Below are 25924 nucleotides of genomic sequence, written 5' to 3'. Positions count from 1 at the left end.
CTTCTTGGTGGGCTGGAGGGCTGAGCTGGCACAGCTGGCACAGCTCGGGGCTGGCCAGCCAGCTCTGCTCCGGCGTGACTGCAGCGGCCTGTGTGTCCCGCTGGCCTTAAAGCTGGCTGGGTGCAGTGCACGGGGAGGGTTTCTTTGCACGGGGTCCTGCAGCTCCCCGTTGCAGCAGTGGTTTTCTGGGGTGGGCAGAGCAGCTTTTCTTCCCCCTGCCCTCGTGGTGCGCTTTGTTCTTTGATGTTTCTCAGGGCTGGAGGGACATGATATTCCCTGTGTCTCCAGCTCATGAGGTACAGCGTGCTGGAGCCATGGCCTCTGCTTCAGGGCCTCTGCTTCAGGGCCTCTGCCCCCTCCAGCCGCCTCTGTGGCGCAGAGCAGCAGAGGAGCTGAACCCCCAGCTCAGTAACTCTGTGCTTCCCGTATCTCCTTGCGCAGGTTTATCTCTGTGGCCTTGAGCTCACCGCGAATTGCAGCGGCTTAGCTGGAGCACACTGCACCTTCCTGCACAGCTGCTACCTGCCCCCACAGCACATTTTTGAGGGCTCGGGGTGAAGAGCAGCGTGGCTGCTGGGGGTGCCTGTCCTCCAGCGGCACTGACTGTGCCTGAGCCGGCCCTCTGCCCCTCTTGCAAAGGTGGATGGTGTAATCGGGGCTGGTGGGACCAGCTGGCAGCAGGGCTGGGGGCTCCGGCCCCTTGGCTGTGTGGGATGGGCAGCTGGCGGGGGGGGCCTTGGCTCGGCCACAGCAGCTCTCTGCCCTACTTCCCCAGCTGCTTGTCCTTGGAGTGGCAAAATTCAACTTCCCTTCAGCCACCGAGCAGCTCCGCGCCGCCTCTGAGGAGCAGCAGCCCCACAGCGGCTACGTCCTTTCCCTTTTTTAGCCCTGCCGTCTAGCAGCAGCAGGCAGCCGGGTCCCAAAAGAGGGCAAACATGCTGTCCCAGGCTGGGGGGGACAGGCAGGATGACGGCTCCCGGCGCTTGCTGCAGGAGAGGCTGTGAGCAATGCGGATGCTGCCCCACAGGCAGGTGTGGGGTGCGGAGGCACGGCCAGCCGCTGGCTCTTCTCGCCCTCTGAGGAGAGCAGGTGCCTTTGGGTGCCGGCTGGAAGCTGAGCAGCTTTGTGGGGCTCATAACTCAGCCCTGTTTGGTGCCACACGGGACCCCAGCCTGGTGGGGCTGGAAGAGACCTCTGGAGCTCACCCAGCCCAACCCCCTGCTCAAGCAGGGTCTCCTAGAGCGGGCTGCACAGCCCAGGCGGGTTTGGATGTCTCCAGAGAAGGAGACCCCACCGCCTCTCTGGGCGGCCCGGCCCAGCGCTCCGGCACCCTCACGGTAAAGACGTTTTTCCTCACATTCAGGTGGAACTCCCCGTGTTGCAGCGTGTGCCCGTTGCCCCGGCGCTGGGCAGGGCTGGCTCTCTGTGGCAGAGCTGGCAGAAGATGGCTGCATTCACCCTGTGTCCACCTTCCCCTCATCGCATACCCCCCCTCTCCTTCCAACAAGGGACCAAAGCCCGGCACCACCTTTCAGCAGCCTCACCGCGTGCAGGATGCCAGCCCCATTGCTTCGCCAAGGTTCTAGCCCAGGCAGAGGCACAAGGCTGGCCAAATGGCAACCAGCAGGGCTCCTCTCATGGCCTGCTGCAGGGGGCATCTCCCCCTGCCTTCAACTGGGAAGCAACGACTGAAGCCTACAAACCGCAGGCAGCACAGTGCTGCGGGGCTGCGGCCGCAGAGACCATCAGGAGCAGCCAGGTGCCGTAAGGGTGGTTCACCAGGATGAGGAAGGCACCCAGGTACAGCCACAGCCCTAGAGCTCAGGCAGCTGGGGTTTTTTTTTTTTTTCTCCTTCTTTTCTTAGTGTAGAGACACTGTAAGCAAGAGGCTAGTTGGAATTATGGAGCAGACAAGGAATTTTCCCCAAATTTATTGTGTGTCATAGTTCTTGCCCTACCTCCAGCACCTGAAGGCAAAGAGATGGGTCTAAGCCCTCAGAAGAGTACAGCAATATCCAAAGTTACTCAGAATGACCTTCCCCCATATAAATTTTTTTTTTTTTTTTTTTTTTTAAAAGTGGAGACTGTATTTAGAGTAACTTTTTCTTTCCTTGTAAAAGATATTTGTCACCAGCAGTTTGCAGACAACCAGGAAGAGGAGGTCCAGCAAGTGGTGTTCAGGGTGTAGTGGTTGGGAGAGAGATGGAAGGTGGCGTTTGTCCATTTTTAGAGAACCCAGAACAGCCAAGCCAGAAAACATTCAGTCTCTCTTTCTGCAATGAATTCACCGCATATTGTGCAAGATGTTCCTGAAGTTTTCCAGTTCTCTGACGCTTGTTGAAATCCTGTGTGCAAGCAAAGCAAAAGGGAAACATTAGAGTAACACACACATCACGCTTTATTTAAAATTCAAGGGAAAAGAAGTGCTATTGAGTAAAGCTTCAAACAGCTCCTGGGGAGAGAGACATCAGCTAAATCAGGTTCTGGCGATAACCTGGCCCTTCGCTAATTTCACAGATTTTTTAAAGCAAACACTGGAGAAACACAGTGGAACTGGATGTTACAGTGAGCACAGCAGTGATCAGACAAACCCATTAACTAGAGGTCAAGAAACAGACTAATATTATGAGCTGCGCAGGCAGGTCACAGTCTCCTTGTGATATAAGCTGGTTTCTGCTGAAGGCTCCTTTGAATCACCTACCTAGTTTTTCTTGCTGAATGCATTTTACCCCCAGAGCATCGGCAAGGATGCCAGCTTTGGCTCCGAGGATGTGGCCTGCGAGTACCTCTCCCACAAAGAGAGCTCTGCTCTTCCCAGCTGGGACAAGCTACTGGTTTAAGAAGGTTTTGAATAACCCAAATCGCTTTTGAAGGAGCAAAAGATGGAGGTCTGCTTTAAAATGCTCTTTTAATCCAGGTAGGCGGGACATGAGGCGGAAGCCTGAAAGAGAGCTGCCTGGCCCCTGTCTTTTCACACAGCAGAGGGCTTCCAGGTTAGAGTTTCAGCTGGGCAGCAGAGGTGGGAAGGGAAGACAGAAAAAGGCTTTTTGCCTGCCAGCCCTCAGCTTCCTCTGAAAGCAGACCTTCAGAGGGTCCATAAGTCTCCATGCTGCTTCCAAAGGCTGTGTTGACACAGCAAGAGAAAGGCAGAAGGAAGCCCAGCTCCTCTGGCGTGAGGGGAATGCAGCAGCCACGCTCAGGAGGGGAGCACCACAACAGTCCCAGGGAAGGGTGCTTTGGGCTGTTGCAGATTTGACGCACATTAAGGGTCTCCCTGTTGCTGGCAATTCACACTGCAGAAGGCAACACCAGTAGGTCCGAAGTGAGACGTAGCAGGTCCCCTGAGCTTCAGCATAGCAGCAACATCACTGGGAGAATCCTTTGTAAAAACCGTTTGCCAGAAACTCTGATCCGTCACCACCATGAAGTGGTAACACGTAACCAGAGTGTCTTGCTATTGCTGTTCCCTCCTCTAAAGGCCTCATTGCCCCCCTCTTCTGCCAAAGCCTTCTCATCCAGCTCTCTGCAAGGGCTGGACTGATGGATTCCTGTTAAATGCAATCACCACAAACAGATCTGGGAATGAACTGGTGGAAGCAAGCAGCTTGAAGGAGAGCTCTAAAGCGAGCACAGAACAAGAACAGCAACCTTTGTCTGGGGAACATGTGCTCCAAGGACAGACTCACAGTTTCTTAAAAATCACCAAATGCAAATGCTTCCTTGAATTCTTTACAGAAACATAAAGAAGTTGTTTTAAATTATTTCAACTGTTGCATGCCATATTATCATCATTTGATATTTGCGAGCTTCTTTGTGAGATAATATGACCAGAATGGGAGTGAACACCAATATTGCCAGTAAGATCTGTTGAAACTTAAACAGGATGTAATACAGCAGTATGTAGAAGCAAGAGGTGAGGGAGGGAGAAGGAAAAAAAAAAAAAAGAAAAGTCTCAAACTCACCTTCCAAAGGCATTGAATAAGGCAACGATTTCTTGTCTGGTCAGCTGGAACCCATAGGAAGAGCCGCTTTCAGGTATCTTTTCTATGAGGTTTTCAGAAAAGAGGATCTTCAGCGCTGTTCCCAAGCCCTGCGTCTGTGCGCAACAAACAAGATCATTTAACAGCTGGGGAGACATCCAGGGCCTGACTCACAAGTTTAACTTTACTTCCCTCCATCTTTGCAAGGATCCCTGTTAACATCATCTTAACAGAGCAGGACCTGGACTTGACTTAACACAGCTCAGGGAAGGGAGCAGAACACAGCCAAGATGTTTTATTTGTTTATTTAGTATTCCTTGGGTAGCTCTGCTGTCACACAGATGCTTTCTGGCTAGGTTTGGCCATGTGTAAACACCAGTGCCCATCTCCCCATCTCCCTGAACTCCCAGATTTACAGCACCCTCTGCCTCACTTGCCAGAGGCTCTGCACCCCCTCCCCTCTCTCAGGGAGCAGCTTAATCCATTTTTCCACTGGAAAGGGATGCAGGCTTCCTCCTGCCTGAGCTAGGTACCAGCTCGAGAGCCCTGATCTGTACCTAGGAGCTGACTGGTATCTAAGAACCACATCTAAGTGCCAGAGACCCATCAGATGAGGTGCATCCAGACATGTCTCCAGCTGCTGACAAAGCTTACCTGCAACTTCCCCCACAGGCGACATTTGAAACAGCCAACACAGTCCATTATCTTAGAAATATTCTTAAAGTGTAGCCTGAATTCCTCCTAGGGGAAGAGACATTCAAGTTGATCGTGGTTACACACTAATTAGGAGTTCTTCCATGTATTAATCCAAACCCAACAATGCATTAATCCTGGACTTCAAGCTAAATTCAGCAGGACTGAGTGAGGGAGATGCCTCCTGAAGTGGGGTCCTCAGCAGCAATTCATCACTTGCCTTAAGGCACACTCAACTGTGTGTAGTTACCCACACCTGCCCAAACCATTCAGAAAGCTTTGCTTTCTTTTTTCACTTTCACTTTTTTGCTTTCTTTTGTATCGGAAATACCTGACCCAGTGCCTTGAGCGTACTGGGGTCCCTTTCAGATCTAGTAGTACCCCAGACACACCAGAAAACATGCTTTAGATAGCAAGAGTCCCAAAGGGCAGGGTGGCAAATTACCTTTAGTTTAGCAGCTTCCCTTTTATTCCCCGCAAAGAATGAGTTTTCATCGAAATGCAGTGGGAAAGACCTGAAATAAAACGAAGAGTTTTAGCTCTCCACTGTTTGTTTGTATGGCTGAAGTCCAGCTCCGCAGAAGTACCTGGTCAGGTGTGCAAATGAAACTGATAGGTGTTAGACACTGGGCATCTCTAGATGCATTTTAAGTGCAAGCTGCTTGTTTCTTACATCTCTTGAAGGCTCTCAGTTTTAGCTTGCATCTCACCTTGGAGACATTTTCAGCAATCACTCTATGGTTTATAAGCAATCGTAGTCTGTTTTCTAACAGATGTAAGCACTGAAGGCACAGGAGTGCGACAAGATCAGTTCAAGCATTGATCACATTAGGAGATACCCGTTTCCTTCTGGTTCCGCTATCTTTGATTCTTCTTAGTCCAAATTCTGTCCAATAGCCCAAACTTCTGTTACCAACATGTTTAGAATTTTTTCTCTAGTCAAAAACACAAAGCCAGGGCTGGTATTCCACAGATGAGTCAAACAAGTAGCCCATTTCAGGGCTGACACATAAGCAGTTATTAACTTCAATTCTGCTAAATCAAAGAGGCAGCCTAGACTATTAAACTGTGGGCCTAATTACTCTATTTTGCAATTTGAACACAGATACCAACATACTCCCAGCAATACTATGCTACTGCACACATCATGCTATCCCACCACAAGAAAGAACCCAGAACCTGCCTTTCTAGGCGCTTTAAGCGAAAGGTTAAGCACACTGAGAGATGCCAGGGTTGAAAGAGCCATCCTCCCCAGGTACCGAATGTAATTACTTGGCCAGATGGAGAATTTCCAGCAGTAAGTTTTTCACTTCTGCATCATGACTTCTGTTCCCTGTGTACAGCTGGAAACCTGGGCGCTCAAAGAACGGCAGCACTTTAGATAGGGCCCGCAGCTCTATCAGGTAGAGAAAATACAGGTTCTTGAGTCTTCTGGGACCTTCCCCTCTGGTGATGACTTCATCAAATCTCTGCTGGAACTCTGTAACATTGGGGCCCCATTTCTTCTCTGACCACGTTTCTGAGAGAGCAAAAGAAACCCAAGAGTGAGGCAGGTGGGTATAGTTGTGGTTCAACTCCTCCCACCGTCGCAAGCTGAACAGTGAAATGTAACTCTGATCAGGCAGAGCCAAGCTTTACAACAGTCCCAGCCCTTTCACCGACCACAAATTGTTCAAGAGTCAAGGGGCAACGCTTTTAACCAAACTCAAATTCCAAGGAATGCAGAACTCCTGCAGACCTTTGTCAGTTGGTTTAAAACATGACCCAGGCTTAGAGGCAAGAGCTAAAAATTGAGGCTGCCCATTTTAAACATAGTTTGAGTTGAAGAGTTGAGACTCAGTTGAAGAGTTTCTCAGCAGGCAAAGTGATTGTTTCTGACCAGCAGTTCTACGTAAGCTGGTGATAGCTCAGCATTTGTCTGCAAGTGAGGAGTCCCTTCACTCCTACCCACAAAAGCCACTGGCTTAACTGCAGAACTTGGAAGAGGGTCTCTGCTTTGGTCTGAGCATCTGCAGAGGCAGACAGTGCAGGCCTCCTGATCCCACTGCACTGGGAAGCAGCGTGGGGTCAGGGGTTGGGAGGCTTCCTACTGAACAGGGACATCTTCATAGAATTCCTTCCGTTATGGAAAGGCAAGAACAAAAGCAGCCAAGGACCAGAGGAGACTGGCCCCTATTTTCCATTATCAAGCCTGCAGGTTTCACAAAGAATATTTCTGTTTGCTCATCCTATCACGTAGTATTTTATGACTATAGAAAGTAGGTAGTGGAAGATATAATACAGCAAGCTGACATACAAAAATAAAAAATTAAAAAAAGGGAGAAGATTTATCTTCTAATTCACCAGTGGATCACCAGCCCAGCAGGAAAGGACTCCTTCTCAACTCTGATCTGAGGTCGGCTCTCTACAAGAGAACCACGGCACCTGCAGATAGAAATCCCTGCATGGATCAAGCTGAGCCAAGGAACACCTTCTCAGCACAGAGATCACCTTCTGTAGCCTTTCATAACAGAAGCTATCCCTTTCTATGCACGCCAAAGACACTTACTTGGCTCTCTGTAGCCCACCTTATTTTCCTAATCCTCTCTGTAGTCCCAACTCACCTCTTGCCTTTAATTTTTCTCTTGTTATTCTATCCCCCAACTCTAACAGTCTCACTCACATCAAGGAGAGGCCTATGTGGGCTGTAGAGACTTAAGTATAATTACTTAGGTAAATCTGCATTATTTATCCAAATTCCAACAGCTATCTCTAAATCTGTACTTGAGTTTTGTAAGCTTTAGCATAATAAAGGTGGTAGGCTTGGTCTGCAGGTGCCACTCTAAACTACCATGGCTAAATCCTTCAGGAAGTCAGTGAGAATATGCACCCCACGCTGCCAGAGTGGCATGCCACAGCCTCTGGCCACGTGAGACAGACGTTGCCCTCAATTTTCAGCCCCAGGGCTGAAATTTGGATTCTTCAGATAGCTACTTATGGACAAAGGCAAGCAAAGGAAACGGAAACAGCACATGGAAATGGATTGAGGGTCTTTGGAAAGCCCAGTCACGCATTTCCTTTCACAGTCTAGGTGAGATTACTGCTAAACTGACTGCCATAAAGACAGGCTAGGAAGGAACAGCCTTGATATGCAGTCAGAAACCCACTCCAAAATAACCTTGGAGGAAGAGCAGAAGGAATACATGCTGGAAGTCTTGGTACAGAGCACAGTCCAGCCATTGTCAGACCTGAAGGCATATGGTAACTGCATTTCTAATTCTGTTACACAACCTGTGTGCTGAGGGAGGGAAGGGAAGAGCGCAGAAGAAGGCTGAGCCCTGCTGGAACAGGCTCCAGCTAGCATTTAGCAGAGCCACAGAAGCGTCAATTTAGGACTGACACAGGAGAGCTAAGGCAGGAAGTAGCATTTACCTTGTAAAAGGTACCTGGCACTCAAATGGATGTTGATACTTGCATGGAGACCAGAAATGAGTTTGTAGAAAGCTCGTTTCTCTACACAGACACCTGAAAAGAAATGGGCATTTTAAGATACTAAAAGCATACGCTGAATTTTCTCCTCCTGGCTGTCAGACAGAAATCTAATCCCACTTGAGTGTGGCTAGTAACTCCCACCCGCTCCCTGGCCATTTTGGGTTCCTCCAAGGAAGAGGAACCAAGTTTGGAAGAAGGCTTACCTTTCAGCCACTTGTAAAACATATGCCCTGGAAACAAAAGGAAAACAAACACATCAGTTCAAGAGTACTGCCCAAGCCTGATGCCCTGAAACCACCTCTGATGCCAGCCTCCAGAAGGCCTCTGCCCACTCCAGTTTGCAGGAGGGGGGAAAGGAACATCAGAAGAGTGTGACCATAGTTTTCCTCCCCACCCTTCTGCCTGATTCTTCTATAACACAGCGTGGCAGTAGCTAAACATAGCACATGGTCTTTCCCACCCATCTCGGTGAGGGCTGACAAGAAGCGCGGGGGAAACAAGGATCACTGATTGCATTTCTCTTCTGGCCAGGGTGGGGAAAGGGGTATTTTTATAAACCAAACAACCCACACAGTGCAACCAAGTGTGTGCAATCACACAAGATGGTGTTTCACACTACCCCTGCTACATGCTTGAAAGGAATCTGGAGAACATAAAATGACTTGAAGATAATTTGGAGACAAAATGACATGGCATATACACAAGCCCAGTGCTGCAGAGGGTGAGAAGCTCCATGGCATAGCCCTTCCCAGAAATGAGCCCTGCAGGGCCTAAGGGAGTTGGGCATCCAGCTCCTACCAGCTGTCAGAGGCTGTTGGGACTATGAGTCTTTTCAAAGCTCCAACCCGAGTGCTGCTTTCTCAGCAATAACAAGCACTAAAAACAAGAAAACCACAATGCAAGTCCTGTTCCTGAAGTTCAGTGACTACCTTCAAACAGGACTTGTACTCTCAAAAAACTGCTGGGCCTCCACACAAGGATGGGCTGGCCTCAGGTACTGGGAGCTCAAAGGGCTCTCCCCACAGGGTCCTGAACACAGCAGAACTTTCAGACAACTTCCGATTTGTCCATATAATGATTTTGCTAACCAGGTGCATTATCTAACAGTACAGCTCATGACAGCATGATAAAGACACCACTTTGTTTCAGTTATCAGTAAAAACTGAGTGCCACTCACCTCCATCATCTGATGAAAAAAAGCACAAATGGTGGAGGGAGAGAAAAGAGGAGACAAAAGTTACACATGACCAAAATTAAACTCCAAAGCACAAGCATTAAGATTGCTCTGTTAATCTGCTCTGACAAGAGAATGAGCCTCTCCAGGGAGGTTTAGAAGTGTTCTGAATACATCATCTCAAACTGTAGCAGCGAACATATCAGATGAGCAATGCTACTGAATAACCTGACCAACACAGGAAAGATCAATATTTGCAACAGAAGTAAAACCACCACACAGCTGAAGCAAAGACCAGAAAACAAGGGACATAAATATCTACCTCTACCAGAGATCTCCTGTAAGATACTCAAAGACCCCATCCCTGCTTCCTGCGGTTTATTAGTCACTTGCAACAACTCTGGCAGGTATCAGGTCAGATCCTTCAATTTCATGTCCTCCTGCTTCCTCATCTGCAAAACAGCAGTCCTTCCCTCTCCCCTCAATGTACCTGTGCCATTTCATTCAGCTCTCGCCCTAAACAATCGAGGTGGTCAAGGGAAGCACTGATATTTTAAAGGACATTGTACATTTCCTTCAGTGCTGCTGCTGAAGTGCCACTCCTTTGCACAAGGGTCAAGGGAGGGGGGAAAGCACCTACACAGTTTTGGGGAAAAAAGATCACCCCAGAGGGTACTGCTGGAGCAGTGTTCAGGCCAAACAGATGGGGAGTGAGGCTGATGATGTTCTAGATACTGGGCAGGATGGGGCACCAGGAGACGTGGGGGCTCTTAGCAGCCTTGGGCAAGAAGCTCTTACGCTTCCAAAACCCTTCCCTGCTTTCATGTACACCATCTAGCCTTAGCCTCTGGGACAGAGTTGCTCTTACGGGATGGTTTCCAGAGAGGATCCCAGCTGGTTTCTCATTTCAGACCATCACAGTCAGGTTGGCACTGCCAAGTACAGAAACCAGGGACCCAGGAGGAACTCAGGGCTCAGTCCTGCTCCCAGTCCCTCCAAAGCTCGCATTTCTTCTAGGAGCGGAGAATCAGACTTTCTTTCTCTGATGGATGCTAGAAAGCCACCCTTCCAGGTGCCCTTGCATTAGCCATAAAATTCTACACTTGATCAAGAGCTATAATGTACTACTTATTCAGTAGAAGTAGCTCAGAGAGCATTTACTGTTCCTGAACCTAGGATCAGTACACTACTACATGACTTAGTGAGATAAATAAATGACTCACCTCTACCAGGTGCCAAAGGTCTTTTTACATTCTGAGGCCTAAAAGGAAATAAAACAATAATTTAAATAACATATGTAAATAAGTTACTGTCTCCTTGCTGTGCAAAACCAGTGCCACACAAGTAGTTACTTCTCTGCAATGAAATAGCCTAAGGAGATCTAAGAACACCTTCTGTGCTTTGGCTTTGCTCAGACAGGAAAAGGACAGAGCAAAACGTGGCTTTCTCTGGTTTTAGGAGGGGGTTCTTTTTCTTTCTTTAGAAAAAAACAGCTAGGAAAACTCAAGTGTCTACGGAGGTGCTAGTGGACATCATTCCGTGGCCTTGGTGCAACGTGATACGTTAGTACAAACGGGGAGGAAGTCCCTAGAGAGACCACAGCAGGCAGGACTACAGACCAATGCCCACCGCTGCACCAGCCCCAGAAGTACCCACAGCATGCAGCCGGGGAAGAGAGCTCACCTCACCCGTGCAACGGCCAGGGAGGACGGGACTGTGTGTCCAGGACAGCATCACACAAGATATGTGCAGCCTCTGCTGTCTCACCACACTGCAGGGCTTGCATCGGTGAGCCACGGTACAAAGAACAGCCAAGCAGGCTCACGGGGCAGCCACACGGCTTGTCCCCTCCTCTGACAGCCCACACTGCAGGAGTGTTGCAGCAAAAGCAGGACAATGGGGATTAGTGGATCAGCTAAAGCTCACGCAGCCCCTCTACAAAAAATCAGGGCCTGCAGGCTTGTGGAACCTGTCTCCCAAAACACCTACTTGAAGCAGTTTTCTTCATAAATACTGTTCCAAATTTTCCAGGCATCCGGTCCTTTGTAGCCAGTATAGCGTTCAGGATTCAGGAGTAAATCCACATACTCCGCATCAGGAGAATAGATGTCTGTGAAGCAGAGCACTGGGTCAGTGACAAAAGAAATGCTGAAGGAAAATGACATCTTCTCCAAGGCTGACCCAGCCACCCCTTTGCATACTGAACAGTCTTGCCAGCAGAGACCAGTTCATCCCTCTCCAGAGAGGCAGGTGTGTAATATTTGCTACACATCAACCCATTGTGGCAGAGCAAAGCTCCCCAGCCTTCAGAGCTATCGGAGTGCAAGGCCACTGATGGCAAAGCAAGCTCTGAGCATGCTCCACCCAAGCTGCTAACTTGCTGAACACAGCAAGACCCTGACGAGCAACAAAGCTGTCAGAAACATTTGCATCATATTATTTTCAGATTACTGAGAGCAGGGCAGAAAAAAAAAAGAGACAAAATGCTATATATGCTCCAGGTTTGCTGAAATATTACACATTGGCCTGAAAGTTCTGCAGAGGTGCTTAAAAATCCCATTACAAGACTTGTCAGATCTAACAGGTCCCCATACCATCAGCTTCACAGAAGCTGTCTGAAGAGTCATCGTGCAGTGTCCACTGGAGCACAGCTTGCTGGGTTTCCTCACTGCAAAGAAAGTGGAAAGAGACTATCAGAAAGAGCGCTGATGGCTAGGTTTCCTTCAAGACAAGTAAGGATTGTGGAAAAAGAAGTCAAACCTCAAAGAGCCATCAACAGCTCCAAGTCTCTTGGCTTCCTCACATTCTTCAAGGTTATTGGCTCCTTCAGAATACTGGGTTGAAAAGCAAAGGGGTGGGGAGAGAGGAGCATTAAAAAACAGTTTTTCTGCTGTTATAGTTCTGCCTTTAATGCACTAACCAGGTTAAGCATCAGAAACACTTTTATGATTCATCCCACCCTGTATTTCCACAGGATGTCTGCAGATATCCAGAGGTTCATGCAATTGCAGTAGCTGTTGCTGGGACACACAGCGGCCTCTGGTACTGCCGTAGTAGCGTTTTGTGCCTGACAATACCTGCTCTCGGAGAAGTCTGCTGAACTGCTCTGTGTTAGTGGAGGGGAATACCTGACTTCAGGACAGCCACCTCAAAGGCTCTATAGCATGCCAAACACTTGAAGAGGGTAAAAATTTAGCCACAAAGTACATCCTGACACAAATCCTGCCCATCTGATCAAGGCAGCTTTTATCAGCTGCCGTGACACAAAGCCGGTCCTATAGGCTGCATCATTTTGCGCACACAGACACACCTACCTTGTAACTTCCAGACCTGATGCCATCAGGGACTTCGTCCTGAAAGACAAAATTGAGCATGTGCTACATGTAGGGCTGATGAGGCTTTCAGCCTAATCTTTGAGAAAGATTAGGAAGGTTACCACAGTTTCTAGAAGTTAGAAGGTAATCAAAGCACTCAGCTCAGCTTACAACAGATCCCACGTTCTGGCTCCTCCACAGACTAAGGTTAAGCAATAGTCTTGGCATTTTATTTTGATTTTTCGCAAGACTCCTCAAAAGGTCAGCAGCCTTCCACAGATGCTACGTCAGGTTATATTTTGCTTACCCAAGCACCAGGTTGAGGAAGCCAACATAAACTTCAGAGGAGCTGGAGTTGCCTCTGACCAGCTGATGTCTGACATCCTGTCTCCTGGTGATGTTGGCGTTCCTGGCCAGAGCCCAGGCGCCTCCTCAGATATTGCATCGACCACCCCTTTTACACGTCATCCAAAAACCTCCCTTTTAACATTCCATCACAATGTCAGGCCTGCCAGCCCCACACAACCTGAGCAGTATGCACAAGAATCAGGCCCTAAATTCTCCTCAACTTCCATTTCCTCCATCAATAGGAAGGCAATAAAACCACTTTGGCACTGCAGGAGCAAATACTATGATGCCAAATAGCACAGGAAGTGAAAAAATAAGCAATGAATAAGAGTAATTTTTGTCACTTTCGGAGTGAAACGGACCCAAATAAAAATACCTAAAACCAGCAGTGACAGTCAGTTCTTAAAATAAGAACGTCTAGCTAGAACTAACATAACTGTAATATTACTCTGTCACACTGGTCATAATCATTAGCAAAACCATCCTTTTTAAGGAAAAAAAGAAGTATTTAAACAAAATGTAGGATTATTAAGAAAAAAAATCATCATTCCATTTTGGGTCCATAATAGGTGCTTTTTGAAGACTAGGGAAGCAAAGAACACTCATTTGAGGGGTAGGGTAGCTGCTGAGAAGACAGATGAACTTAACGTACATATCCAAATTTCTGTGACAGGTGATGCTCGCACACACACCTGTACCAGATTCCTTCAGGGTGTCACGTCAACTTAGACAGGTTCTTTTCAGCCAACAGCTACCTTGTACCAGGTTACCACAGAGCTGCCAGGTGACGGGGGCAGACATCTGCTTCACTGCACCATACTTTCAATCAGACAGAAATATAAACCAGTGAGTTAGAAACACACATGCAAGTAGGGTGAGGAGGCCTCTTCCCTTGAGAGCACTCACGGCACTGCCGGCATGGCGTACCCCTGCGTGCCATTAGCACACAAACTGCTTGAGAGAGAAGTGAGAGGGTAAGACAGGCTGTTTGTTGCTGGCTGACAACCCACAAAGCCACGCTGGGTGGCACTTTCTCCACCTCTATCAACCCAGTAACCAAGTTCTGATTCACTTTCTCATTCCCTTCTTTTCAGGCTGACACCTGCAGTCAAGATGGTTTCTTTTAGCTCAGATAACAAAACTTTTTTGTCCAGGATACAGGGACAAGAGCATTTGCTTTTGTACCGGGAAACAGAGGACTCAAAGAGCCATTTCACATCAAGAGAGAGAGAGGGATGGAAAGGGCCTAGTCATATTCGTCGGCCAAAGCCGCAAATTACAGTGTAGCTCATGCATCAACAGGGCAAATATCCTGGCAATTAACACAAGAGGCACTTCTTGTAACAACAGTGGATTTACCCAAAAAACATCTCACTAACATCAAAAATAAAAGAGGGATCAGACAAGTTTTTGGCCATTCACAGAGGGTCAGCTATTAAAAGCCTAGCCTTTCTTTAAACTTCCATAATTTAGTATTTTGGCCTTTCTCATGGATACCAGTATTACTGCACCTATGAAAGCTCCATCACAGCTACAGTTCTGCTATAGCTACAATAATGCTAAGAGTACGTCATTTGCTGGCTTCTTCCTCTTGGTCTGCAAAAGCCAAATACAGAAGAGCTGTAACGGAATAGGTTTGGTACTTACAGATGGGCAGGGCTTTACAGCACAGTCTCGTATTCCACAGTGACTGTTCTCATTCCAAAAAGGACAAGGTTTCTTTAGGTTTACCTACAGGTAACATATTAGCCTGTTAGACATTTCCTCCATGCAACTAAGCCAATCTTCCACACCCCAGTTTACTGACACACATCTTCAGCGCCTTAGCACAAGGTTTCAGACAACAGACCTTAGTGCAAGGTCAAGTGCAGTCAGAGTGGAAACAGATGGTGTTATTTATCTTAAGTGAATGAGTATGATCAACTCTGTCTCATATGAGATGTGGGCACCCGGACGGCCTGGCCAGGACTGCTTGTGGTAACACAGAAGACAGGACACAAGCCACCAATTCTTAATCACATCCCAAGACTCCCGTTGAGCAGTGACAAACTGGGTTTTGGCCAGGTGGTTTGTACCCTTCAGGAGCCAACAGCTACTATGGGACAACCTTTGGCCTTGGAATACTGCTCACTTCATTCTCCATGAATCTTCGGTGGAAGTTTGCTCCCCATTGATTTTGTTTCCTTGTTTGGGGCAGCTTAGGACTACAGCCTGCCTCTCTGTTAGAGGAACAGAAGGATGTGCTGAAGCCTTGCTGCCACCCCCCTGCAGCCAGGGTGCAGGCCTTCTGCTGTCAAGTCACCTGTGTTATGGACTTGTTAGCATGCAAGACTTCTGGGCTTGACGGGAACAATTAATTCCTTTGTGTTTACTAGATTGATTGCTATTGCTCATGCCCTTGTTATCAGTACAGGTGATTCTTTTAATCCTTGCTTTGCTGTTTCTTCCGGTGCTTTCACACATGGACATCTCCATTCATGCTTCATTCAGACCAACCTTAGTATTTGCGTTACAAATCCCAACACTGGGAGGGGAAAGGACATTAACTTCTTTGACAAATCCTACTCTTTCTTTTCTGTGAGCTGGCATCAAGTATTGTTCTTCCAAACAATTAACAGTTAACAAGATGATGTTGGTTTGATAAAGAGGGGGAGCAGGGAAAAAGCAGTGATTTTATCTATGCACCTGTTCTGGTTTGCAGTGCAGTGAAGTTGGGAACTTTTAGAACTGTTCTTACAGAAGAGTAAATACTCTTTTTTTTGGGGGGGGTCTGTGGAAACAATCAGGCAACAATCACTGTTAAGTATCTGTATGCAACAGGTAAAATACTGCTCCACGACCCAAGCACACTCAGACAAGTCCCACAGTAGTCATATACATGCAGTCTCACCGAATGGGAGCAGAATCCATCCAGTGATGAAGGTCTGGCAGTAACAACCCCCCATTCACCTGCAGGTCTGGTGACTAAACCAGGTTTTCCACATCAATGGGGACACACTATGAATACCCTCATTATGCAATGCAGCTCTCTGGTCATCAGCAGTTTTGAGCCACAGCTCAACAAAAGAAGTTACTTCATTTTTCTACTGCTTAAGAGGGAAAAATGCATTAAAAAAAAGTATCTTTAAAACTGTATGCATCTTATAATCAAGATTCTCCTGATAATAGAAGAGTCCCACTTACTGACTGCATTCTTAACAGATCAGGATTAAAATGCAGGTAACTAATTTTAAAGAGATCAGCAATAATTTCAAGGGAGATCTAAAAAAAAAAAAAAAAAGCAGCACACAAAAGAAATACAATTCTTGCATGAGAAAATTACCTTATAGTATCTAAAATAGTCACTTTCCAGAAGTTCATTCAGTCTAGGAAAAAGCTTGTAGTTGTTGAAGGCATCAATGGTTTCCACATCACAGGTGCAGTCATCTAAATGACCAGTAACCTGTTGGATTAAAAAAAAAAAAAACAAAACATACTGAACACTAACAACTTCACCAGTACTTTTTAACACTGCAGACAATGAAAAAAAAACCCAAAAAACCCAATTTTCTTTCCTTTTACCAGTGAGTCAACTAGGTAAGTGTAACCTGAATTAAGCAACATCAAACCAGACTGCTAAATTGTCAGAGAACTTTTGATGCACCCTTTAGGATGGGTCTTCTACTTGTTGCTTGGGGACAGGCAGTTTTGTTTGGGAACACTTTAACACACATTGATATATCAGAATTCACCGATGTCAGAGTAATAGGCATCAGATGGACGCTTCCATCTCTAAAAAGCAGATATGACAGGCACATTCAACTAGACTGTCACACACATACACAAAAGTCACACAGCCCTTGTCCACATACCAGACACCGTTGTAGAGATCACAGATGTTTCCAGGGCCACATCCAGCAAGAAGGTGGATATGGGCTGCTGTAACAGCTGTGAGCCACCTCTACGCCCAGCTCAGGTTCCTGTTTGAGACTAGCCTCAGGATGTCAGGGCTGCAGGATGGCATACAGGTGAAAGCTGGCATTTGCATAAGGGACCAGTTCGGCAACAACAATGCCACCAAAGATTACAGCACTCAAAGAAAGTCCTTGTAGTTAATCAACTTCGCTGAAGCCATTTTTTTGATACAATCAGAATCACAACTGCAACAGTCTCTCTCCTTGCCTCAGAGCCATTTAGCAATTTGTTCTAAATCTGATGTAGAAAGCCAATGCTTCTTGCATCATCCTGAACAACTCAAACTGTGCAAACCCTGGAGAAAAAAGGTTTTTATTAAAAAAAAAAAAAAAAAGTAGTACAAATGCAGCCATGGCTTTCTGACACATAGATTACTGTCTGGATGACAGAGTTGCCAACACAGAAGTAGTTTTGCTTCCCCTGCATGTCTGATGAGTGCTCAGGGACATTATAGAATGATAGAATTGTTTAGGTTGGAAGAGACCCTTAAGATCATCAGATCCAACTGTTAACCCAGCACTGCCAAGCCCACCACTAAACCCTGTCCCCAAGCGCCATGTCTACACAGCTTTTGAATATTTCCAGGGATGGTGACTCCACCACTTCCCTGGGCAGCCTGTGCCAGTGATTGACAACCCTTTTGGTGAAGACTACTTTTCCCCAATATCCAGTCTAAACCTCCCCATGTGCAAGTTGAGGTAATTTCTTCTTGTTCTATCACTTGTTACCTGGGAGAAGAGACTGCCCCCCACCTTCACTACAACCTCCTTTCAGGAAGCTGTAGAGCACAATAAGTTAAGCCAGTTTTTTACCCAGGGAACAGTACACCTGTCCAAGCCATGAGCAGCCAGTTTCTCCAGAACGCTGTGGGAAATGGTGTTAAAGGCTTTACTAAAATCCAGGTAGACAATATCCACAGCCTTTCCCTCACCCACTAAGAGGGTCACCCTGCCATAGAAGGAGATCAGGGCAGTCAAGCAGGATGGGTCTTTCACAAACTCATGCTGATGGCACCTGATCGCCTCTGGCTGTCCTGTACATCCCACGTGATGGCACTCAGGATGGTCAGCTCCATAACCTTCCTCAGCACTGAGGTCTGGCTGACAGGCCTGTAGTTCCCTGGATCCTCCTTCTGCCCCTTCCTGTAGATGGGCATCACATTGGCTAACCTCCAGTCAACTGGGAGCTCCCTGGTTAGGCAGGAACTGTATAAATGATGGAGACCAGCTTGGCGAACACTCCCACCAGCTTCCTCAGTACCTTGGGGTGGATCTCATCCCATCACGCCGACAAAAATCAAGTCTTAATACTCATTCACTCTCAACACCACACCAAGGATTTTTTCTGGATGTTGATATAGCAACACATGGCAAGCTGTCATTCCCCGGTATAAATTCAGGGGTTTAAGATGAGAGGGTTGTTCTAAGTTGATATTGCTGATTTATAAAGCAAAGAATGGGATGTTTGCCACAGCTTTTGATAAGAAAGTCTCTTGCCACTTCTGTCCCAGAAAGCCTACAAAGCCCTGGTAGCAGACAGCACAGAAGCGATGTCCTCCCCACTACACTGTTCTAGGGGGTTACGTGCAATCTCTGCCTTCTCTCTGTGCACAGGAAAGCTGGAAGCAGAGACAAGCAGAATAAGCCTGGAAAGACCGGCACAGGCAGATCCTGTGAAGTGTAACAGAGCACACTGCTGAGTGGCAACTCCCCAGGGGAGGCCAGGAACAAACAAGCAGGTAGGGGATGTACAAGACCTAAGAAGGTGCTGAATTGTATTTAAGGGGCTCCCCCTTTTCCTACTTTTAAAGCACTCAACCAGCCTAAGGGTTGCTGAATGCTGTGGGACAGCAAACAGAAGCAGGTATCACCCTCCTTGCAGAAAAAGCAGCAGATGACCAAAGCCACAGGCATCTCTACAATCAGACCCAGGAAAGGGAGTAAAATACTGCAAGCCTCAAGAAAAAGCTTCGCTGAATCCAAAGCAGAGGTGCTACTCCAGCCTTCACAATTAGAGCAAAATATATTGTGTACAGAGAGAAAAACAGCACCACGTGAGAAACATGAGCCACCTGCCTTGACGCATTTCCGGAGAGCCCTCAGATAATTCAACAAGAGCTACACATCGACTTACATAAAAGCATTATAATTACTACTGTGGAAATGAAGCTCCCTACCCTCCTTCTTGCAAGGAGGGCAGAAATGGAGCACTTGCCCTCAGAGCACATAGTCTGAAATGGGGAGGGGGTGGTGGTGGGGAAATAGCCTGGATTAAGCACAGAGCACCTTAAAGGCAAGGGCAAGTTTCTTCCTGCCACCCTGGACAGAGGTGAAAGGAATCCTGGTGCTAGCCCCCAGACTACTCTACAGCCCAAATCAGCACTTTGGAAACAGCTTTTTTTCAAAAGGGCTTTGATATTTTGGGCTTAGCCACACTGATTTGAGAGGGAGTGAAGGGAAATCAATCAGAGCATGCCAGAATGCCCTACTCCACTTGAGCAAATCATTCTTGTTAAGGCACCATGATTTGGAGGCTCACTTCTATTTCTAGTGTTCACATTGAAGCCCACCGCATCACCCTCACACATGTACTGCATTCTGTCATGCATATTGCATGGCAATGAAGGTTAACAGCATAGTAATTAAGCTTTCCACTAGCCTGAATCACCCCTGTAAAAAAACCAGCAACAATTTGCTAATCCAGTTACCCAATTTAAAGCTGTTTCAAAATTAGGAAGGGGGAAAAAAACCCAAACAGATCACAACAACAAAAAAAACCTCCACTAACCACATTTTTTATTTCCTGGAAACTTGCCATCATTTGAGGCAGGCAGCTTTTAGACCCATTCTATAAGTGGCCTACAAAAAGATCTGTGAATAATCTTCAGCTGCTCTCTGTATCCACACTAGACAAACATGTCACACCAAGGGAATGACACCCCTGTAAGAGGTAACACTGGAGCACACAGTAAGCCCTCAACTGAAACAGGTCACACCATTTGCACCAGGCCTGTCTTTGCTATATCTAGAGACCAATTCAAGCCAGAACCAACCTGACAAAACATCATCCTGAAAATAACCCAGAGTGAAGCACTGCAGATGCTCCCACAACTCAGGAGTAGATGGGGGTCATACTTTGGAGATCTCCTAACATCCACTGCTCAGTTTAGAAAAGCACTGGTAGGAAGATTAGCCACAATGCCACCAAGAACATGCCTACGAGGGCAGCACAGAGGGGAAATGCTGGGGAAAACATGAGCTCTGCCCAAATCAGAGAGAAAACTTCTTCCTCCAAGGATTTCAGTCAGGCTGTGCAGAAACAGGCAATTTCCCTAGCCTGCACACAGCTAATCAGGTATCACTGGCCTGCTTACCTTCTTGCTCTGCCTCCTAAGCCACCAGGCTGCCGAGAAAAAAGCTCAGCCAGGCATGGTGATACTGCCTGTATGTGCCCAGCCTACCAAAGTTCACAGCTGAAGGGGTACAGAAGATAGCATCAAGAGCCAAGTCTCCTCAGAGACCAAGATGAAAGCCCCAGTGACCCGCTTTAAGACATAGGGCAGCAGGCAGTATCAGACCACTTAGCAGGCCATGGTCTTCATCCCAATTTCCCTCTTGCTCTGTGACAGCCTGCTACCCCAGAACCAGTTTATTTCAGCCCTGTATGCAGCCAGACTCACTTTTTTTGTATTTCAATTCCTGCTGTCAGAGCAGTTGAGCCACAGCATGTGTCAAACATGCCCTGCAATGGGTGGTGCCTTAAAACACTTTCCCTCCACCTCCCTAAAGTATTTATCTACATCCTCAGCCTGTAATAATTAGAACAGTTGTTTAAGATTAAACAGAAATTGATCCAGCCCCAAACATGTGCCATGTGCTTGCTGGCATCTGTGAATCACCGAGCTGAGCAGCGGCAGCAATGGGTTTCACTCCACCCAGCATGAGACTGACAGGCAGGGCTGGGTTTGCCCAGCAGATAGAGATGCAATGGAGCTGCTGGTGGGACAGGAATGACACAAGTGACACTGGCTGCTGAGTAAGCACTGAGGAAGGCATTTGGCTGGCCCTCCACAACAGCCGCTCTCAATCCCTTAACACTGACACACTGACGACGTACCCACCTCATATGCATAACACAGGTTGAAACACCACCACACGTGGACTGCGTAATCCTTGGGACTGGCCTTTGCTTCATCTTCCTTTACCACCCTCCCAGGCTCCCGTAGTCTGCTCTTCCCTGCACTGCTGGTCTGTCTCTCCCCAACTCTTTCTGCTTTCCTCAGTGTCACTGAAATGTCCCCTGGGCAGTGGATTTAGGGCTTTCTTCTCTTGCTACATGTTCCATCCCAGACCCATACACCACCGTCTACTGTGCGGCTGGGCAAGAAAGGCAGCAAACTTTTCTGCATTTCCCACTTGCAGCTAAAATAGGGCACAGGGAAGGGAATACAGGACGGCTGAGGCTGGAGGGAACCTCTAGAAGTGATCTTGTCCAATCCCCCTGCTCAAGCAGGGCCACCTAGAGCTGGTTGCCCAGGATCATGTTTAGATGGTTTCTGAATAACCTCAAGGAGGGAAACTCCACAACCGCCCTGTGTGACCTCTGCCAGTACTTGGTCACCCTCACAGTAAACTAGTATTATCTGATGTTCAGATGGACCCTCCTGTGTTTCAGTTTGTGCCCGTTGTCCTTTGTCCTGTCACTAGGCATCAGGCTTTTTTCAGAACCTGGCTCCTTTTTTGCCCCCTCCTTTAGGTATTTACATACATTCATAAGATCCCCCTGAGCCATCTTTCTTCTAGGCTAAACAGTCCCTGCTCTCTCAGCCTTTCCTCATAGGAGAGATGTTCCAGTCCCTTCATCACCCTTGTGTCCCTTCACGTGACTGGCTCCAGCATGTCTATGTCTCTCTTGTACCAAGGAGCCCAGAACTGAACCCAGCACCTCAGGTGCAGCCTCACCACTGCCACATAGAGCAGAAGGATCCCCTCTCTTGTGGTAATGTGGGACCTTGCACCCTTCTGTATTTCTTTGGTAGTTCCAACTCAAGCTCAAGGTGAAATGCTACAGTGGCCAAGGAGTTGCTTTTAGCCTGTACCAACTTCACTGGCAGCTGCCTGCTTTTCTAGACAGGCCACACCAGTCCCAGGCTGATGACAAGCAGATGCTTTCCCTACTAGCCCAGAAGAAACTTCCTTGCAGTCGCCCCACACAAGTGACTTGTGGCTCTGCTTGTAGCACTTGCTCCAGCTAGTTCTCCCATCCTTGTCAGCACACTTTAAGCAAGGAGCTGGCAGCCAGGAGAGGACAGTCACGCGCAGCACCTGACCTGAAGCAGTATATGCCAGCCCAGGTGCTTTCTCCCCCATCCTTCAACCAGAAAACAAGGACTGTGGCTGCTGGAGCTCACCAAGAAGCAAATCTTGCGTGAGAGCCTCAGGATGGGGTTAAACCACAGAGGGGAAGTGCTGTCAGATGGCACGTCCAAGCATCTGCTAGCAAAGAAGGATCTGCAGCTGCTCTGCACTTAGAAAGTACCTTTCGAGCCACCCCAGAGAGATTAGGAACTGTGCTAGGTATGAATTCCTGCCCTGGAGGCTGTTGGGTGAACATCAATTTAACAAGAACGCAAGAGTGGCTTGAAAGTGTGTTCAGGTAACAACAAGGTACCTCTCAGTGCCCAGACTCACCCCTAATGATGGCATACTGGCCACAGAAACACCCCCGAAGGAAACCAGCCCTCTGCCAGGCCGGAAACTTCATCAAAATCCCAGTCTGCCAAACACCTGCAGCACATCCTTAATGCAACTACATCAGTCTGTAAACAACAAATGAGCAATAATTAATAGGAACACATAGAACTGATTCATGGCTGACTAAAGCATTAATACAAACAGGAATATCTGGGTGGGGGATGAGCTCTCTGTAAAGTTCGAGGGAACTCCAATATCGAAATGTTATTCAGCACTAATGAGACAGATTGGAAAGCAGAAAGAGTATGTGAAACTTCAGCATTTTTAGTAACAGATGGATGTTTCTAATGAAAGTTTCAGGACTGGTTAGCAACCTCTCCAAGCAATTGAGGAGCTAAAATAACAGTAAAAAAAAGCAGGTGAGGCATTGCTCTTAGCAGTACAAACAGATAAGACTGCAACACCCATTCCAGAATTACGGCTCACTTAAGTCAGCATTTGAAATATTGCTAGAGCAAGCAGTCTCAAAAGCAGCCCTTGTCAGCTGTCCCAGTGCAGGCTGATACACAAGTCAAAGCTCTTCCATTCACCCTACAACAAGGTTTCTTAATCTGACAAGCTCATAAGACAGCAAGAGATGGTTCACAGGAGGAACCCAAAAGCTATACCCAGGCCTTCAAGTATGTAAGGGGAGGTAAAACATATCATTTAAGGCTTGCCCTATACTTTATTTGGTGGTAAATAAAAACCACTAGACCAGTTCTGCACAAGATGATCAGATTATTTTTTTTTTACAAAAAGATGAGGCAGCCCTCATTACCGGAGGTGGTTTTTATAAGGTTAAGTGGTTAGTAAGGCTGAGAAATGCCACCCTACATAACACACTTTCCCAAAGGCAATAAAGTCTGGAAAAAAAATCTTGAACCTGAACACTTATATTGAAAACTAAACCAAAGCATATGCTACTCCATAAACAAGAAGTGCATTGCAACAAACAGTGTAAAAAGTACGCCAGTTCCTCCTACCCAAGGAAAAAAGCCTGCGAGCCACTACTATACCAACTCATTTAGTGGTTTGGGCTTCTTACCCCATACCACACTCTTGACTCAGATTTCAATCCTTAGGAGACAAACTTCAACTACAGAGGAAGCGTACGTGCAAAACCCCTATAGAGATGCAGAACTGACACACATTTTGCAATTCTTTACCAGCATACCTTGTATTTACCATTTCCACACAATACTGAAGTGTCAAGACTCATCCAGAGCATAAAGTCAACGCCAAGCACAGAACTGCATTTGTTTTCTTTCTCCACTCTCAATTTCTCACTCACATTTAAGCACTATAATGTTAATACAGCAAGAATAGGCTTTACAGTAGCTTCCTTTCAAGAAGTTCACTATGTGCATTGTATCATCACTGCTCCTTGATCTCAGATATTCAAAGTTAAGTCAAAAGGAATCTGCATAGCGACTGTTCCCCCAAAATCCAGCTCCTTGGTCTCACCTCTTGGTTGACTGTACCAAGTTCCCTTCATCGCTGTACATCAACAGAAAGTGCACCAAGTGCACCAGGCCAGACAGTATCATGCCTGGCACAAGGGGAATTAATCCTGGAAGAGCTTTAACAAGCAGGGCAGCCCAGCTCACCCCTGGGCATGGTAGGGTAGGGTAGCAGGCACCTGCTGCAATCACACTCTCCTGGAGAGCAGTTGGGAAGAACAGTAAAGGCAGACCTGCAGGAGGAGGGATGAGGTAGCTCCCAGGCATTGGAGTAACACACATTCCTGACACAGCTGACAAGAGGCACCTGGGTGGTTTGGGAAGACCTGCATCCCCAGCTGAAACACTCACCTTTCCTGCTAGGGGCAGGGAGAGAATACAGTTAAGAAGGCAAGGAAGAGGGCACGGGGCTGCTCAGTCGGCAGAAGTCACCCCCCGCGTCCCTTTGCTCTAGACACCTCCCAGCAGGTTTCCCGATGCTCGAAGAGGAGCCGAGGCACCTGCGCCCAGCGGTGCCCACGGAAGGGCCGCCCGCCCCGAGGGCAGGAGCCCCAGCCCCACGCAGAGCGCCGCCGCCTGCCCCGTTCCCCTGCAGAGCCCACCTGGCAGAAGCAGCGTCGCTCCGCCGCTCCAGGCGGCCCGCAAGGCACCACCGGCAGTAGCAGAGCAGCGAGCCCCAGCACCCGCAGCACCCCGCTGCCCGCCGCCATCTCGCCACGCCAGCGCCGCCGCTGCCGGCTGAAGAAGCCGCGCACCGCACCGCACCGCCCCTCGCCGGGGGCGCGGCCGCCGCCGGCTACGCGCAGCGCCGCACGCAGCAGGGCCCGGCCCGGCCAGGCCCGGCCCGCGGGGCTGCCGGCAGCGGAAGGGCGTCCGGGCCCTCACCGGGCAGCGGGGAGGCGGCCCGGGAAGGCTGCCCAACTTCTCGCCCGCGGTGACTCACTTGTGCCGGGACAGGGTGGCCCTGCCGGGAGGTGGGCGAAAGCCAGCCCGCGGTCAGAGCCCACGCCCGCAAAGGTGCTGCTGACCCGGGGCCCTCGGCAGCGGCCGGGCACTGCGGTGTGGGCGCTGTCCCGGGTCTGCCTGCCGTGCCAGCCCAGCAATCGGCCCGGCGTCCCGGGGGAGACCTGTGGCCCAGGACCACCGGCTCCGGGCAGTGCCTGGGAACTCCCCGGCCCGCGCGGGGCGAGGGGCGGCAGCTGGCCCCGCGGTGGGGCGGTGCCCGTGAGGGCACGCTGCCGGTCTCCGAGAGCGGGCGGGCAGCGCAGCGCCAGAGGGAACAGCCCCCGGCCTGCCGCGGCCCATGGTGCCCCGCTTTCTCACAGGCCCACGGGCCTTTCGTACTGGCCCTGGCTGCGCAAGGGACACGTCCAGCTTCTGCACCTGCAGGCAGCCGCTGCTCCTTAAGCCATAAACTACTAAGAGCCAGCACTGAAAACAAATCCTCGCGGATTCCGCTAATAGGCCGTAACCTAGTGACCCGGCTTTTCTGTTGATGGTCTCAAAACTCCCATTCGGCCTAGGCCCGGGGCAGCGGCTGCGAGAGGGAACCCTCACACGGCAGCCGAGGAGAGGAGCCGCGGGGGGCTGCTGAGGAGGCTCGGCCTGGCTGGCACCCGCGCCAGACACCGCTGGCCACGCGTGTGCGCACAGGCCCACGGATACACACCCGCAGAGACGCACAGGCCCGCACCGTGTGCGCGGGGCCCGGCCCCGGCCCCTGCCCCTGCCCACAGCCCGGCTGCGTGTTGGCGCCTGCTGCAATGCGCATGCGCGTCGCTGGGCGCGCACGCCC

The 25924-nt window shown here is 48.7% G+C and overlaps 1 protein-coding gene across 2 annotated transcripts; it reads right to left on the bottom strand.

The window, feature by feature from the left end:
- Window positions 1-1915: 1915 nt before the first annotated feature.
- Window positions 1916-25029, bottom strand: ERO1A (endoplasmic reticulum oxidoreductase 1 alpha). 2 transcript variants are annotated; one of them, XM_055716586.1, is made up of 16 exons: window positions 24732-25029; window positions 16303-16422; window positions 14628-14711; window positions 12633-12671; window positions 12079-12152; window positions 11913-11986; window positions 11308-11428; window positions 10542-10579; window positions 9322-9330; window positions 8348-8374; window positions 8085-8177; window positions 5946-6192; window positions 5119-5188; window positions 4635-4721; window positions 3963-4096; window positions 1916-2345 (listed from the first exon to the last, which is right to left on the bottom strand). In XM_055716586.1, the coding sequence occupies exons 1-16, from the start codon at window positions 24837-24839 to the stop codon at window positions 2285-2287; spliced, it is 1386 nt and encodes a 461-aa protein (XP_055572561.1). In that variant the 5' UTR covers window positions 24840-25029; the 3' UTR covers window positions 1916-2284. The 2 variants fall into 2 exon arrangements, with proteins under 2 accessions (XP_055572561.1, XP_055572562.1); XM_055716587.1 differs by lacking the exon at window positions 9322-9330.
- Window positions 25030-25924: the final 895 nt, after the last annotated feature.

Source organism: Falco cherrug, chromosome 7 (genome assembly GCF_023634085.1).
Source record: "Falco cherrug isolate bFalChe1 chromosome 7, bFalChe1.pri, whole genome shotgun sequence".
NCBI lineage: Eukaryota > Metazoa > Chordata > Aves > Falconiformes > Falconidae > Falco > Falco cherrug.
Note: the sequence above shows the minus strand (reverse complement) of the source record. Positions and strands in the feature narration are given on the sequence as shown.

Excerpts from the sequence above, each read along its gene's own strand:
- ERO1A (XM_055716586.1), bottom strand. The coding sequence starts at position 24,839 with ATGGCGGCGGGCAGCGGGGTGCTGCGGGTGCTGGGGCTCGCTGCTCTG. Across the intron at positions 8,178-8,347 it reads GTTTTACAAGTGGCTGAAAG|GTGTCTGTGTAGAGAAACGA; the intron begins GTAAGCCTTCTT and ends ATTTCTTTTCAG. Across the intron at positions 4,722-5,118 it reads GGGAAGCTGCTAAACTAAAG|GAGGAATTCAGGCTACACTT; the intron begins GTAATTTGCCAC and ends CTCTTCCCCTAG.